Here is a 15,495-nt window from a genome sequence, read left to right as displayed (position 1 = left end):
GGTAAAAGTTAACGTGGCAATCACAGTGTTTGTAAAACAACAAGCATATTTAATTTGATAATTAGTATTCTGAGGATTCACTATAGAAGTCTTAAGCATTTAAAGATGTAAACAAAACTATAGAAGATATTAAACTATATTAAACTAAGGAACCTTAGTTGTTAAACTACCAAATGAAAATCAGAGAAATTGTTGTAGCAAGTTTACATGTCCTATTACAAGAAGTTAATATGCCTGGAACTTTATTTATTAGACAAGTGATGTGCTTAGAAAAAAATACTCTCATTCTGCATAAACCTTGTTTACCACCATAACACCCCACAGCCACCACAGCAAACCCTATTGTATTTTAACATCATTCACATACTGTTTGAGGTGTATGAACATGGAATTGAATTTATATTTAGTTAAACATGGTGTAGAACTTACTATTTTCCTTTGCTCAGTAAAAAAATAACTTGCCAATCAATACAAAAGGTGTAAATATCCCTTCCAGTTTTGGTTTATGTACATTAGAAAGACAGACATAAGAAAAATAACTTATTTGTCTAAGTAGTATCTTAGCAGTAATACACATGAAGCATCCATGAATTAGAGATCAAATGCATCAGACTGCAGGAAGATCTGAGGAACTACTGCCTCTTTCTGAACAGTAAGATCTTCATCGTTAACATTATCTCCTCAGATCAGATAAGTGAAATTAATGGAGAGTGAAGCAGGAAAGTAGGAGAGTGAAGTAGGAAAGAAGGGGCAGCGCATTCAGCTTTGAAGCTGAAAGTAATAGCTAGACCTACTCCACCTCCGAGCACAAAGCATAGCATTTAGGCTACAAAAATATGAAACATGATAGAGAATAAACTCTGGAATATACCACAACTTCTCCCCACATATCAGTCAGTCTAAGATTTCACAGAAGCATGCATCACCTAAGAAGAGCGCGGTGGTTGCCTCAGTGGTAACTTCATCAGCATCAACTCCAGCTTCTAGAAGAACACCGACATTTTCCAAAGAGCCACAGCGTGCAGAAAGGTGCAGTGCACCCATGCCTTCAAACGTCTTTGAATTTATGTAGTTGTCAGATGGAGCTACAGATTGTAACAATAAATTGCAATAAATTGCAAAACACAGTTCTTAAAATAATTTAAAATAACTTAAAATAACTGAGTTATTGGAGATGGGAGGCCTGCAGCATGTCCATGAATGTGCTGATGGACTCCTTCAAACAGCAGCATCAGTTATTGCTGCCCAAAGCAATATATGATAATAATATACCTACCTTGGACTGAAAAGGTAAAGTAAAACCAGTTGTCATTCACAGGCTACAACATGGCCACTTTACTATAGTCAATGTCTACGAAACAAATTTACAAATTTGAGCTATTCCATGTATTTTTTTTCCTTACCTGCATCAATTAGCAGCCTCAGACATTCACTGGAATTGTGAGCTGCTGCTTCATGGATTGGCATCCACCCCCTGTTATCTGGGACATCAAGACTGTACCCCTGTTTAATCAGTTTCCTCAGCATTTTAACATTTCCTTCTCTTGCTGCGAGTCCCACAGTGGAACACCGATCAGAATACGCCTCTGTGAAATCCATCCTTTGTTAGATGAGGTCTGCAGTAGGAAGGGGAAGACGACAAGGAGGAAAAAAAAAAAAAAAGTGGTTGTTAGTACAAGACGTACACAGATTGCAGCAGAGGTAGCTTTCAACACAGGGCCAGAAGCACCCTGAATGAACAAGAAAGCAGAGCCTTAGTGCAGCAACCCTTGAGGAAGAAATCTTGGCATTTCAAGCCACTCGGGTTAGGAACCCACATACAGATGGGAACCATCATAGGAACCATGCCAACCCACAACAAAAAAAAAAAGACTTGAAACACCTTCATGCAGATTTACTCCTCTACCTCCTTTCTGTCCTAAAAAGAAATGAAAGACAACAAAAAAAAATATGATTTTACAATTTTAAGACACACTATGAAGCCAAATTAACTTAAAATAAAAAGTAATTTCTAGACCTACTCCACCTCCGAGCACAAAGCATAGCACTTAGGCCACAAAACATGGTCGAGAACAAACTCTGCAATACACCACAACTTTTCCCCACGCGTCAGTCAGCCTGAGATCTGACAGAAGCACGCACCCCCTAGGAAGAGGTGGCGCTAGGAACCCCTAGGACCCACAAGGGACCCACGAGGGACCCCCCCCCGCGTTACCCTCGGCTGCCTGCTGCCTTCTCAGCCGCTTCCCAAGCGCCTGGTGCCGGCCTCCAGCCCCCAGCCCGGAGCACCTGAGGCCGCCCCGCTTCCTCCCAGCGGGGCCGCTGCCTGAGGCGCGTTTGCGAGCCCGGCGCCCCGCGGGTCAGGGAGGGGGTGAGGGCACAGGGAGGAGTCCCCGTTCGCCACCGGCCCCGCGGAGGCGGTGCTGTGGGGGCCGGGCTCCCCCCGGTGCCGTCCCCTCCGTGCCCGCCCCGCTCGCAGCGCGCAGGCCCCGCGGCCGGCCCGGCCCGGCCCCGCCCGCAGTCGGGGCAGCGCGGCGGGCGGCGGCCATGTGGGTGTTCGGCTACGGCTCCCTCATCTGGAAGGTGGACTTCCCCTTCGAGGAGAAGATGGTGGGGCGCATCCTGGGCTACAGCCGCCGCTTCTGGCAGGGCAGCACCGACCACCGCGGCGTGCCGGGCAAGGTGAGGCGGCGGCGGGCCGGGCCGGGCCGGGCAGCGGCCACACCGGGCTCGGCACGGCTCCCCGGGGCAGGGAGCCTTCTCCTCACCTGGGCAGCACCTGCTGCCTGCCGGGGGCAGACACTCCGGTCATCCCCTGTCAGCCACCCGGGCTCAATAACCCCACTTTGACCTTTTTTTTTTGTTTTGTTTTGTTTTCTACTTTGAAAGTCCGAGGGTTCATTTCCTCCTGGATTCTCTGCTGTCAATGAAAAAAAACTTCTAATGAACTTCTGAGAGGGAAATGATAACAAAAATAACCATCTTTCCTTTTTAATAGGGGAAAAATAACTGTGCTGCTCACTCATTTATACAGACGTGGATCAAAATATTCTAAATATTTAAAATACTGCACGCTGTGGGTGCCTGGCTTTGGGCAGAAAGGCTGCTTGGTAAGTGAGGGCCAGACCCATGCACCTGAGTATGCATGCACCTTGCGGTTGTTTTTCAGCTTTCTTTCTTTTTTACTGAAAGAAGCTTATTTACTGGTCAGAAAAACTATGAAAAACCTAAAAATCCAGCAGCAGACACTTCCAATTTCATTGGAACATAGGTATTTTTTAGCCACTGGCACGAGAATAATAGTTTTTCTCTGCTGTGGGAGCCTGTATCACCCTCCCCATACAGGGGCTATCGCCCTCATATAATTCTAAATGGCTCGACAAATGCTAAAGAAACAATAGGTTACAGAACCACCCAGCGGGTTAGATGAATGCCTTTGATGTGGCAGGACTGTGTTATTTACAGCTGCAGATGCTGCTCACGGCTGAGTCATCAGAAATGCAAACTGATCATATATGTACAGAAACTGATACTTGGGTTCAGCTCTCCAACAATTTACCTACTTTGAATGTTGGTTTTGTATAGTGTAAACTTGTTTTCCTGATGCTTGCTAAAGCAGCTGTCAGACCCGGTGACTCCACTCTAAAGCTGGAATGTAATTTCGGAAGAGCACCCCCAGCAAGGGCATAAGGATTCTTTTTATAAATAAACCAGCATGCTACGTGTAGCATGGGAAAAGTTTTCATTTAGTCTCAACTAGCACTAATAACTGCATCAGAGACCACAGAGTAGCTTGCACAGTACTTACCAGCACAAAGTCACTCTGAGTAAGAGTTCCTCCAGCTGCACGTGGCTGGATAAGAGGGGATGCTGGCAGGACAGCCCAGTGCTTTCTCAGTAGGAACCCTGATTCCTCACTCGCCAGTCATCCCTCTTCAAACTGTGTTTATGTGAGCGCTGTGACATTTCTATTCCTTTACTGAATTCGGAAGTCCTGAAAAAAACATGCAAAATATTGTTCAGGTGGGGCGTAAGAGTGGCTGATCCATAAGCCTCCTGAACTTGGGAAGCCAGGCTTTAAAGCAATATTTTTACATCCGCAGAGAAAGTCCTCTCTTTGCGCTTTAGAAAGTAACGAAACCCTCACAGGCCAGTTCTTCCTTTCTGCAGATATCGTTGGAGACCCCACTGTATTACCTTGTTTTGGGCTAGCTGAAATTCAGGGGATACCCAGAGTGTGTTTGTGCAAATTTGGAAAGTCTTGCAAAATGGCCATGCCAGGTTACTATCAACTAGCACAACCTTTGTTCCAGGAAGCTTAATTCTTTGAATTTCTGCCCCAGTCCAGGTCATGCCCAGAACCATCATCTGCAGGCATACAGAGCCTTAAAACAAACAAACAAAAAGCAACAGTGCCCATGCACTGGTCTATTTCTGTTTAGAAACAGTGCATTATTATTTATGCAAACTGGTTAATACATTTTATTTTTGTTTACAGAAACACTTAGCATTAACAAATACACTTTTTTTCTCAGAATCAACAAGTTAATGCCTTCTTGCATTGCTGCAGTCCATGAATTGTTGCTATTACTTCCAAGGCAAAGAAGCTGCCTCAGTGAATGCTGAGAAGCACACCGTGGAGACTTCCCATTTAACCAGGCCAAATAATCGCCGCTATAAAACCATTAAAACCTCTGTGACATCGGAGATGACGTCTCTTGTGGGTGAACTACAAGTGAAATTGGTCCTTCAGTACTAATGCGTTTTAAAGAACAGCACTGAAATTCTAGCCAGCAAGTTAAAAAAGGCCCTCCTGAAAACACGAGTTGCTACAACATTCCACGGTCAGCGCAACAAAAACATACAGAGCACTTTTACATACAATGGCTGCAAGCTTTTAGTGCAAAACTCAGTTGACCCTGTACTCGTACTTTGAACTGCTCAACTTATATTGTAGTAAGAAGGTTAACTAGTTATAAAGTGATGTTTCATCGTGGTGCCATATTTTGTAGTTTACAGGATGATAAATTGGAAGAAAGTTTTTAAGATCAGAGTGCAGAAAAAAAAAAAAGGATTTTGTTTTTCAAAATATTCCTGAATTTATGCATTAGCTCTACTTAAAATGAAGATTTTTGTTGGATTACTCCAAGCATTACTTTAAAGCTGCTTGAATCTTATCAGGCAATAACAGTGTTCCCTGAAAAAAAAGAGCCATTGGCTTAGAAGGACCTGAATAAGAAAGAAAGGTTGTTTGCATAAATGGCAAATTCAAATTTCTTACTCCAAGCTTTAGAAAAAATGGCAACAGAAATACAGTCCTGCCTGATTCACGTAAAACCTCTCAGACTAGAATGAGGGGGAAATTGTGGATTTTTAAATACAACATAACCAAAGCATAACTTAGTATTTTCACTCCAAAAAAATAAGGTTCAAAGCTTCCAAAACCTCATCTAGTAAGGCCAGCTTTCTTACCTGTGCATTGCTGGTTTTGGTCACCTGTTGGACTTTTCAGTGTTTCCAAATCTCCTAAAGTGTGATTCCTGCATAATCACTTTCTATATTCAACTTTTTTCTTTTTTTTTTTTTCTTTTTTTTTGGGGGGGGAGGGAGAGAAGAGAGTGGTGTTAAAAACATCACCAACATTACTTTTCTCTTTTTCCAATAACAAAGCAGAGAGCTCATACTATGATGATAATCCCAGCTCCTTTTCTGAAATAACCAGCTTTTCATATTCACAAACTGTATTTTTAGTGTTCATTGTCTGAGATTCTCAACATAACAGTTCTGTTTTTCTTCCAGCAGTATCAGAATAATCTACAGTTCCCTAGGCTACTAATTTTATACTTTAAAAATACTGAATTCTTGTTATGCTCCAGTTCCCTAAAACATTCCCAGGTTTCAAGATTTGCTAAAATTATTCAGACCTCCTCAACTAATATAAAATGTGGGGGCATAATCTCACCCAGATGCATTAATCTGAACTATTATAACGTTCAGCAGCTGTCTGAAGAGCCTGGAGATGTGTGTGCCCATAGACCCTGTTTTTTTTTCAAGGCTGTTCTGTGCAAGGCAACAAGAGCCATGTGCAGTGCTGAGGTGGGACTGCATGCTTCAGTTCTGCCCTTTTCCTCGTGTGAGTCAAATTCTGCATCCGTCTGCTGTAAACCATAGGAACAGCACTGAAGTGCAAATACATGTAAGGGCTGAAGTGTGAAACCACTGTTAGCACAATATGGTTCCAACCACACTGAGAGCTTTCTGCAGCCAAACAACAGAGTTTGCTGGGTTCTCCTTGTAATCCCCTTCCCATTTGCTGTAGCTGCTCCCCAGCTTTGCTGCCCAGTGCAGTGGCAGCTCTGCCATGTGGCCTGTCGGTGTATATCTGGATCTGCTAGAGACTCTGTAGCTAAACTTTGGATGTGCTTTGGGAAAAACAACAACAACAAAAAACACTAAGGAAACTTGATGACATGATTAATTTCACTCCTGCTGTCTGCTTTTAACCCCTATGGGACTCCCACATGTGCACTCTGACATGGGGTTACCAAGTTTATACAGAATAATTCAGCTTACAGTTAAATCAAGATGATGAAGGGCTTTTAGTTTGTTAAATGTGAAATGGAGAAAAGAAGTCCCATCAGGAAACTGTCCAAATAAGATTTGCTGTGAAGGTGTTACAGGATCCTGCTAGCCTCTGCATTTCTCTACTGTCTGTTCCGGGGCAGCGAAAATCCAGGATTGCCAGCCTTTGAAAATCAACCCCAGCTCCACTGGATGTCCCCAGCAAGGGGCCTAGGGGAGGACAGACAGACAGCTCCTGTTATGCTATCACTAGGCGCAGGAAAATGAAGCACAAAAAGCTCCTCTTTGTTTAAATAATCTTGTTCTTTAAGGAAACCATTTAAAATTATTATATTCCTACTTAATAGCAAACTTTTATTCCCCTTTCTGAAAATTTTTAAGAGGTAGTCAAACTAAAATAATTTCTAACGTAATGTTCCCTCTTATTCCACCTTATTTTCACACCCAGATGCCAAAACTAATTGATTCAGTAAATGTTCAAATTTTTTCAATCAGTAAATGTTCAGTAGTTTTAATACCTGAACACTTTATGGTATCACTGAAAACAATCTAGCATAGCCACGGAAGATCTTACTTCAGTTTCATAGGACACATCAGCTAGATCTAAGGAACTGCAGGCTGCACAGAACTGAAAGGAATTCCTCAAAGACACCTGATTTAGGAGGTCATTCAGGTTTGCCCTTGGCAGTACTCCTTGGACACAATAGAAATCATTTTGGTTTATATTATATAGCCAGTCATTTACAGATACATGACTTTCTTTACTTAGCTGGCATGGATAATACCTGTGGTTCCGTAATAGTGTTTGGTTTAGGCAGCTCCGTGCAAGACAGACTCTACAATCCAATAAAACAAATATCCTGGCCTTATGTAGACAAACAGATTGTTCTTTCATCACACAGCCGATTTGAAGATGACCTACTCAGTACTTCACTGCTTTCAGAACTTTTAACTTTACTGTTTCAGTATTTTACATTTATTAGTTAGGCTTCAGATACAGGCATTGCTGTTAATACAGAGAAAGCGGTTTCACACCACAAAACGTCTCTTTAATCTACCATTTACAAATTCTTAGTGACCACTATGGAAAAGACAAGTTAGAGAAGTGTTAACAACTATGGAAGAAGCTGATGGCCATATAGAAAACTAAGCCGTATTCTGTATTATCTGTCAGAGCTCAGAAGCTAACTCAGTGTCATTATGGATGGTTTTATTATTTTTATTCTTGTAAAGACAGTTTTTCTCATATGTTGCTTCATTAGAAAATGAATAACTGGGGGGAGGGTGATTAGCACATGAGCCAATAAGCACACCTGTACCTTGACAGTTTTGTGGAGTACCAGATACTCTGTCTTGGAATGATTATGGCACAGCTGGATGACAGAAATATGTGTGAGTGTGCAGAGAGGGTCAGTCGTCCCAGCCAGAGAAAAGTTACTTCTGTATGAAGAGAAATAAACCCTTCAGTTTGGCAAATAAAAAAAAGCAGTAGTGAGAGTTGCATTGTAAAAGAGTGAATGTATAGAGAAAGTGAATGGACAGCAAGAATCAGCTATTTTTCCTAGCATCAGAATGAGAAATACTTAAAATTATCAGGAAAGAAGGCTCAAGGAAAAGAGAGCAAACAAAACTAATAAAATACGTATTTAAATCGCTGAACTCACTGCCATGAGATTTGGCAGAGACTATATAAAAGGTGTTAAAATAAACTGGGCAAAAGAGTGGAAAAGTGATATTGTGGTAGCTAAGACAGTAAGACAGGTATAGATTTTAATGCTGTGACTGACAGGAGAAAGTATTGTGGATGAACTGCTTCTGTTTGTGCTAATACCCATGCATGCATTTATACCCACCAGCAGCTTCTTACATAAATGATTGTGTGCATGTGTTTCTTTAACAGCATCAGGTGCTTAGGAGAAGAGCCTAAAACAGAGAGTGTGACAGACCATGGGTCTTTATCTCAGTATGGCAGTTTTGGTAGCGTTTGTTCCCAGTTTGTTAAACGTAAAACATTTAGAAAAACATTTGATCATCAGAATTTCCCGTCTATTAAAAGAGAGAACACCTAGACCGAGTTCAGCGTTCTTGTCTGAACGAGACTCCTTAAGACGCACTCTCTAAATAAACAGTCTGTGACATATTTAGCCTAACTCAAGGTGAACCCTTCAGTACTATTATTAGTGCACTGTGTTAACCAGCTTCCTTTGAGATTAAAAACTGAATGACAGCAAAACAGCTCCAGGTAATTTATTGATTGAGACTGTTTTCAAACAGACTAAGATGAACAGGTGCATTTCCTATGTCATGCTTTTTATAAAGAAACACCTCAGTTATCTTGCTTAATTGTATAGAGCTGTGGTATAGAACTGATTCCTCAATGTTCTCAAATAGAAATCATTTTAGTACTTTCTTAGTTTTGTTGCCTTATTTTATCAATCAGATCAGAAACAAATGGCTGAAGCTGGGTGAAGAGTGGCATGAGAATGAAAAAATACAGCACCTCAGAGCTTATAAATAAACAGCCTTTAAGATTATAAAAGATCCAACATTGAATAAATAGTATCTATAGTTGATAGTATCAGTTAAGTGTTCTGTAAAAACTAAATTTCATATTTGTTATGAAAAGAAAGTATGGCTTTCCAAAGGCTTAATGTAGGCGAAGACCCATGTTATTACTGTGTGAGAGAGACAAATACAGGTATAGACTAAGCAAACAGAAAAACACTGATATGTCGATGAATCTACTACAGATGAGTCAGAAAAAGACTGAAATGATGTAGTAGTAGAAGAGTGAAAGCTAGCTAAAACTAAGTGAAAGGCATGCATCCACGTACACTGAGTTCAGGTTATCTTTGTAGCTCCTAAGAAAATTAATTTCTGTCCTAGACTACAATTGAATGAATGGCAATGTCTCTGCTTTCCCTTACAAGGAATCAAAGACACTTGTACACTAATCTGATGCCAAAATCAGCAATTTTACACTACAGATGTAGTAGTTTCCTCACAGTGTTCTATGTTTATATTTTAAAATGCTGTTATGTAGTAGTTGGTCTCAGTGATCCTTGTGGGTCCCTCCCAATGCAGGATATTCTATGATTCTCCAGGTCATACAAAAAAAATCATTAATTATCTTTTCTGTATTTACAAACTGACTTCCTACTCTTCCTGCAAGAGGTAGCTCATAGGAAAAAGAAGCCATTCTAAAGGTATCCTCCCTCTGTCCAGTAAGACAGAAGGAGCTGGGAGGGGGAAAAGAGGAAAAAAACAGTCTTCTGTACAAAAACCTTTTTTTTTTTTTTTTTTTTTTTTCAACTTTGAGTTACCCAGTACTAACGTAAAGAGTTTTATCTTACTAAAAACCCCTAACAGATTTCTTTGCTGTATGTTTTCAAAAACATCTAATTTGCAGGGTGCTTTTAAACCTAGGAGTTGCCATGTGTCACGGTGTATAATTAACATTTTCTAAAATCCAGTTAGTGCAAGCCAAACCAGAAATGGTAGTACCTTGCTTAGGGTATGCAAGCTGGATTTCGATGTTACATTCTTTTCCATGCCTGTGTACTTTCCATGACTTTTTGTGTACAAGTGAGAAGGTTTACCTTGTTGTCATTATAGAGAAAAAAATACAGCACAGTACTGAGAAGAAGCAACATGACTGAGGAAGGTGCATTCAACATAGTTTTGCTTTAATTAATTGTTGTCATCAGTGATTTACAATGAAAGCTTCTTACTGAACTAACAATGATTTTCTTTTAATTTTAGCCTGGAAGAGTTGTGACTCTGGTTGAAGACCCTGAGGTACAGTACTCCTGTCTCTGTAGTGTACAGACTGTCCTATTGTGTTCCCAGCCTGTGTAGTAAGTCTCTATTAATTTTGTTTCTCTACAACCCAATAATTGAGTTATCTTTACTGCAATGAAACGTTCTCTCAAAATTCCTTGGAGCTACACCAATGACTATTCATTATTTCAAATAAATCCATCAGTCTAAACTAAGCAACTGGAAGTAGTTTTGGTCTATTATTATGAAAGGTAAATTTTCAAGTATTGTCATGACGAGTCACTTCAGCTATCCAGCTACAAAACACAGAGTTTTACTTTTGGCGTGTTTACAGCGCTGAAGACACACTGATATTAGACATTAGGTGTTGCGTTAGAACCACAATCTTAGCCTCCCAAAATAAAAACTGAAACACACCAAGATAATACTAATGTTAAAAAGGAGATGTCTTTGCCTTATTTTTTGCTACACGGATAAAATGCTTAAGGAATTAAATGCCACAACCCTGCATTTAGTTTCTACGTAACGTGAAATTAGCTCCTGCGTAGGACAAAAAGACCTTTGGCCTGGGTCTGCTGTTCTTGCTCATCTTTCAACTTGTTACTTAGGTCTCACTTAGAAAAGCACAAGGGAAATGTCTGGGTTGTGAGAGGGAGGAGAGGTGAAATCAGGCCTACACTTTCAGTCCTTGAAGTTGTAGGAAAACTAAGATTTTTCTGCCTTTACCCAGTCCTAATTCTGTTTGATAATAATGAACCTATCTTTACAACTACATGCTACTACAGCTACTACATTAATTTAGGGCTCTTACCCACCAGAGAGCTCTTGGTTGGACGGCTCACCAGCCAGGACAGGACTCATGAGGCTGGGAAGCCCTGGGAGATGATTTGGTGGTAGATCTCGGGTGCAGGTGCTCCCCCAGTCTCTGCAGACCCTCAGTGCAGCAGAGCCGCTGTGTTCGGCGCCTTGCTGTGATGGTCGTGTCCGTCCAGCTGCTTGACGCTTGAAGGGAGTGCGTCCCTGCAGGTACTGCTGCCTCCAGAGCAGGTGGGGAGCAGGGCTGGAGCAAGGCCACACAACGCAAGGCTGGAAGACAGGGAGATGGGTATTTTGGCAGTGGTTCGTTTTTATTTACAGTAGCTTATCTGTACGGTTCTGATAATGTTGTCTTATCAACCTATGCCCCGAAATAGCAGCCACAGATAGAGGTAAGTTTAACTGTAATCGTAAAGTTCATCTGTTTGTGCAGTTAGCAAAACCAGCAGAATGCAATGCACTGTCTCTCATTGTGATTTTCTGTACCTTTCTAGTAAGAGGTTTTTTCACGTTGCTGTACTGCTGGGTACCATTATGTTACACAGACTCCTATATAAACAAAGAATGGTTATGTTTGTTGTCACTCAGTTTCTATTGTTAAGCAAACTTACTTGTTGCCATAGAAACTTTTTTCCCCTTAGCAAACCAGTTTTGTTTGTTTGGTGTTTTTTTTTTTTTTTTTTTTTTTTTCCCTTTTCTCCAGAATCTGGTACAGCCAGATAATCATACCTCACCCATAAACATCGAGTGACAAGTAATGTCCTTTAATTCCAGTAACCCATTCTGCAGCTTCGGAAGGTATCCTTATGCTGACCGCACCTCAGCAGCCTGCAGCCGTTGTGTCCCCTGCCCTGAGCACTGCGGTGCCAGCAGAAGCAGCGCTTTCTGTCATTGGCACTGCCAGCCCCCAGCTCAGTGCCAGCCGTGCATCCTTTTTCACTGGCAATAGGCACAGCACGGTTTGGAAGCGTCTAGCTTGGAGAGTTAGTTTAATTTGCTCCGTCTGCATTTCTGCACCAATTAAAGAGGAAACCACAAGAGAAGGAACAACTGTACGCTTGTCAGATTTCCGGGTTTTAATTTTTCATCTGAAATAGGGATCCCCTACACTGAAACCAAAATGAATGAACGAGCAGCATTTGCCTGCTTCAACCGAATGTTCCACAGCCCCTGTCCCCACCACACCTGCAGAGATTTTCCTACCCACAAGGTCCATCTACGTGGCAGACGTAAGTCCAGCACATAGCACGTGCAGAAGGGACCCCTGCAGACAGCTGGAGCAAACCCACACCACAAGCAGCCGAGGGGAAGCAAGGACCACTTTTTGTACTCCCCAGGGCTACTCCTGGCCGCAGCACACGTAATGGTGTGGCCATCCACGGAGGGTGCCATAGGAAATGCCTCCTCTGCATCTTTTCTTAATGAAATGCCTTTGACCTGCTTGTTAAAGTCAAACTGCCAAATTCAGCTCTCATTAACAAACGTCACCATCCCACCATTATTATGACTAAATACCAAGGTCTTATTTTAAGGAAAAAAAAATAATAATTGTTTTGTCATCGTTACTGTAGCACTGTTTTGTGTACCCGCTTCACTGCAGGAAGAGCCCACATTTGATGTTGGCAGTAGACAAATCAGATTATCACATAGTTTAAAGCAGCATTCATAAAAAACAGTATGTAGCCTGTAAAGGATAACAGACTGTAACCATTTGCCTATGCTATTTAAACAAAGCAAATCAAACAAAAGCCAACAACATCCTGTTAATCTGTCCCTACTCAGATCTCACTCATCTGCCCATACAAAACTCTGTAAGGGAGTATAACTAACTCACAGCACAGTTAAATGCTTTCTCAGAGATTTTATCCATGAGGATGATGAAGAAATAATCAGATTTACTAAGACAGCGATGAAATTAATCCAGCAGTGTTTGCTGAGGAGCTGGTATGCCCCAGTTGCGCAAACTGAAGGTTTATTCCAGCATTTTCTTCTCAGGTTCAGTATTAGCACAGTAGCATCACCACCCTCCTCCTGCCAAATGTGTGTGACAGAAGTGACACCCACATCCTTAAAAGTGAAAACGTAACTAAACAGAGACAAGACTTGGTCAAAATTACTTCGAATTTGGTACTCTTTACAATTTTCATTTCCACTCTGCGATCTTTGTGAGGTCAGGAAGACACTTCGTGTCCTTCCTACCAGCTCTTTCAGTCTTCAGAAGCCCACGAAGGCTATTCACTATTTCAAATTTAACTGCAACAAGAAATTGTTTCATAAGAACGGCCTTGGCATCAGGAAGAGGATCAATCTGCATAATTACTATTTTGATCTTAGATTTCCTAAATAAAACAGCCCTTTTAATATGGGACTGCTTAGAAGAACAGTTTAGAAATAGTTATAAGACTGAAAATGGAAGATAAAGTGTGAAGAAAGTCTTACCAAAATAAAACAGAAATACATTAATTTCTGAGCATGCTTTTAAACTCCACTTGGGTTTTTCTTTTCTTATGTCCTTCAACAGGGGTGTGTATGGGGTGTTGCTTACAGATTGCCAGCTGGACAAGAATGTGAAGTCAAGGCATACCTAGACTTCAGAGAGAAAGGAGGCTACAGGACTACAACTGTCGTTTTCTACCCAAAAGACTCGTCAATAAAACCATTTGATGTATTACTATACATCGGAACTCGCGATAACCCTAACTACCTTGGTCCCGCACCTCTAGAAGAAATCGCCGAACAGATCATTAATGCGGTTGGTCCCAGTGGAAGAAACACAGAATACCTGTTTGAACTTGCTGACTCTATGAGAAACCTCGTACCAGAAGACGTGGATGAACACCTCTTCTCCTTGGAGAAACTAGTAAAGGAACTATTGGAAAAGCATCAAAGCGTAAATTGCCTATAGAATAACTTCTTTCTTTTAATGATCTTGCTTCATCTTCAGAGGAATGGTTTCATTGCACAATGGCTATATGACTTGGAGGCATGTTTCTCTGTACTATGCTATCTTATTTATTTTAATATTGCGTTCAAAAGAGTAGTTAGTCATTAAAACATACGGTTTTAAAAATCATTCTTTTGGGAGTCTGTAGAAAGGGGAGCAGGGGAAGTGCTTTAGGTTTGAATTTGGTATATTGTTTTCTTTTTATCCAAGGATTACATCTTTCTTTACAGAAATCTCAAGAGAACCACTTACGCCTCTCTATTATTTCAGGTTAAAAAAAAATCTTTTAAGTATTTTTAGGTGAAAATCTGCATTCAGATACAACTCCCATTGATTCAAGTGATGTTTTTTTCAGATTCAAGACCGGCATGGAGCTCAGTGCAGCTAAACAGATGAATGTTAAGTAGGTATTGTAAACTGCATAGTAAATGCATAGTAGGAAACTTCTATCAGCATTCAAGTTCATCGAAATTAAGTTGTTCCATTGCATTAGTGATCTTACCCTGCATGTTTGTCCTTAAGACATAGAGGATAAACTGTCAGTGTCACAAAAATAGTCCTTTCCTTTGGCTCATTGTGTCAAGCCCCTGAAAAACAAAGTGCTGGGGTACTCCGACACAAACAAGCCGTACCTACCATATTAGTGCCTCATTTTATTTCTCAAGATTAAAAAATAAAAATAAAGTGTTAAAATTAACTAAGAGTATGACTTGAAGCCACGATGCAGCAAGAACGTTCAGAAACTCTCAGCTTTGTTATTTGCCTTTAGATGCTGTTGTAACCCAATTTTGTAGAAACTTACCAGTCTGTGATGATAGATTCTAAGCCAGTGATGTTCAAGCAGTGTTTCAGGGATTCACAGACAAAAGGTCATTAAGAAAGGAACCCTCTTTTCAGCCAGCTGACGTGTTTTATGGACTTCTAGCCAAAAAAAGTTGGAAAGCCACCAGTTTAGGCTAATAGCCTTACTTTATGCAAAATAGGCAAATGGCGTTTCCGTCCGAACAAGGACTTGTCTTGCTTCTCAGAATTTTAAGTTATTTTTGTTAACTTTCAAAGTGTACTTTTTTAATGTTAATATAGGAAAGGTCCTGTTTCAAATACCATGTAGCATCTTATTTTCTCATGCAGGGAATGTATATATGTTCAGTAGGCATTTGGAAGCCTATATTTTTCATCAGTACTTGCAAAACCAGTATGTTTCTACTATACAGGTTGTCCATTTTCCTTCTTTGCATTTTCCTGTTTTATATTTGTAATTCCTGGAAAATACTAGGGTTATCAGCATAATAAGCTGCTGTTACTTTTCTTGGCCACCTACAAAAGCAAAAAAGAACATTAATAAATGTTAGTGGGAAACATTTGAAAAAGGC

General features: G+C 40.8%; 2 protein-coding genes across 7 annotated transcripts in view; one reads left to right on the top strand and one right to left on the bottom strand.

Annotated features, from left to right (window-relative positions):
- The window catches only part of ASB3 (ankyrin repeat and SOCS box containing 3), a 30,869-nt gene that overhangs the window by 11,198 nt on the left and 4,176 nt on the right, over nt 1-15,495 (bottom strand). For 2 of the 6 annotated variants that reach the window (XM_082757598.1, XM_082757593.1), the window contains exons 1-5: nt 14,925-15,066; nt 11,178-11,448; nt 3,809-3,994; nt 1,404-1,616; nt 927-1,085 (exon numbers count right to left, since the gene is read on the bottom strand). In XM_082757598.1, coding sequence (XP_082613724.1) covers nt 927-1,085; nt 1,404-1,599 — 355 coding nt within the window. In that variant the 5' untranslated portion in view covers nt 1,600-1,616; nt 3,809-3,994; nt 11,178-11,448; nt 14,925-15,066. Of the gene's footprint in view, nt 1-926; nt 1,086-1,403; nt 1,617-2,215; nt 2,442-3,808; nt 3,995-5,472; nt 5,573-11,173; nt 11,449-14,924; nt 15,067-15,495 lie in introns of those variants that run through there. The other 4 variants (XM_082757596.1, XM_082757594.1, XM_082757595.1 and 1 more) reach the window with 4 other exon arrangements.
- On the top strand, nt 2,518-14,931 carry CHAC2 (ChaC glutathione specific gamma-glutamylcyclotransferase 2). Its single transcript, XM_082757600.1, has 3 exons — nt 2,518-2,682; nt 10,345-10,380; nt 13,700-14,931. Exons 1-3 carry the CDS (start codon nt 2,548-2,550, stop codon nt 14,081-14,083), a joined length of 555 nt encoding a protein of 184 aa, XP_082613726.1. The 5' UTR covers nt 2,518-2,547; the 3' UTR covers nt 14,084-14,931.

Source organism: Aythya marila (assembly GCF_965140915.1).
Source record: "Aythya marila genome assembly, chromosome: 3".
Lineage (NCBI taxonomy): Eukaryota > Metazoa > Chordata > Aves > Anseriformes > Anatidae > Aythya > Aythya marila.
This window is presented reverse-complemented; position numbering and strand designations above follow the sequence as displayed.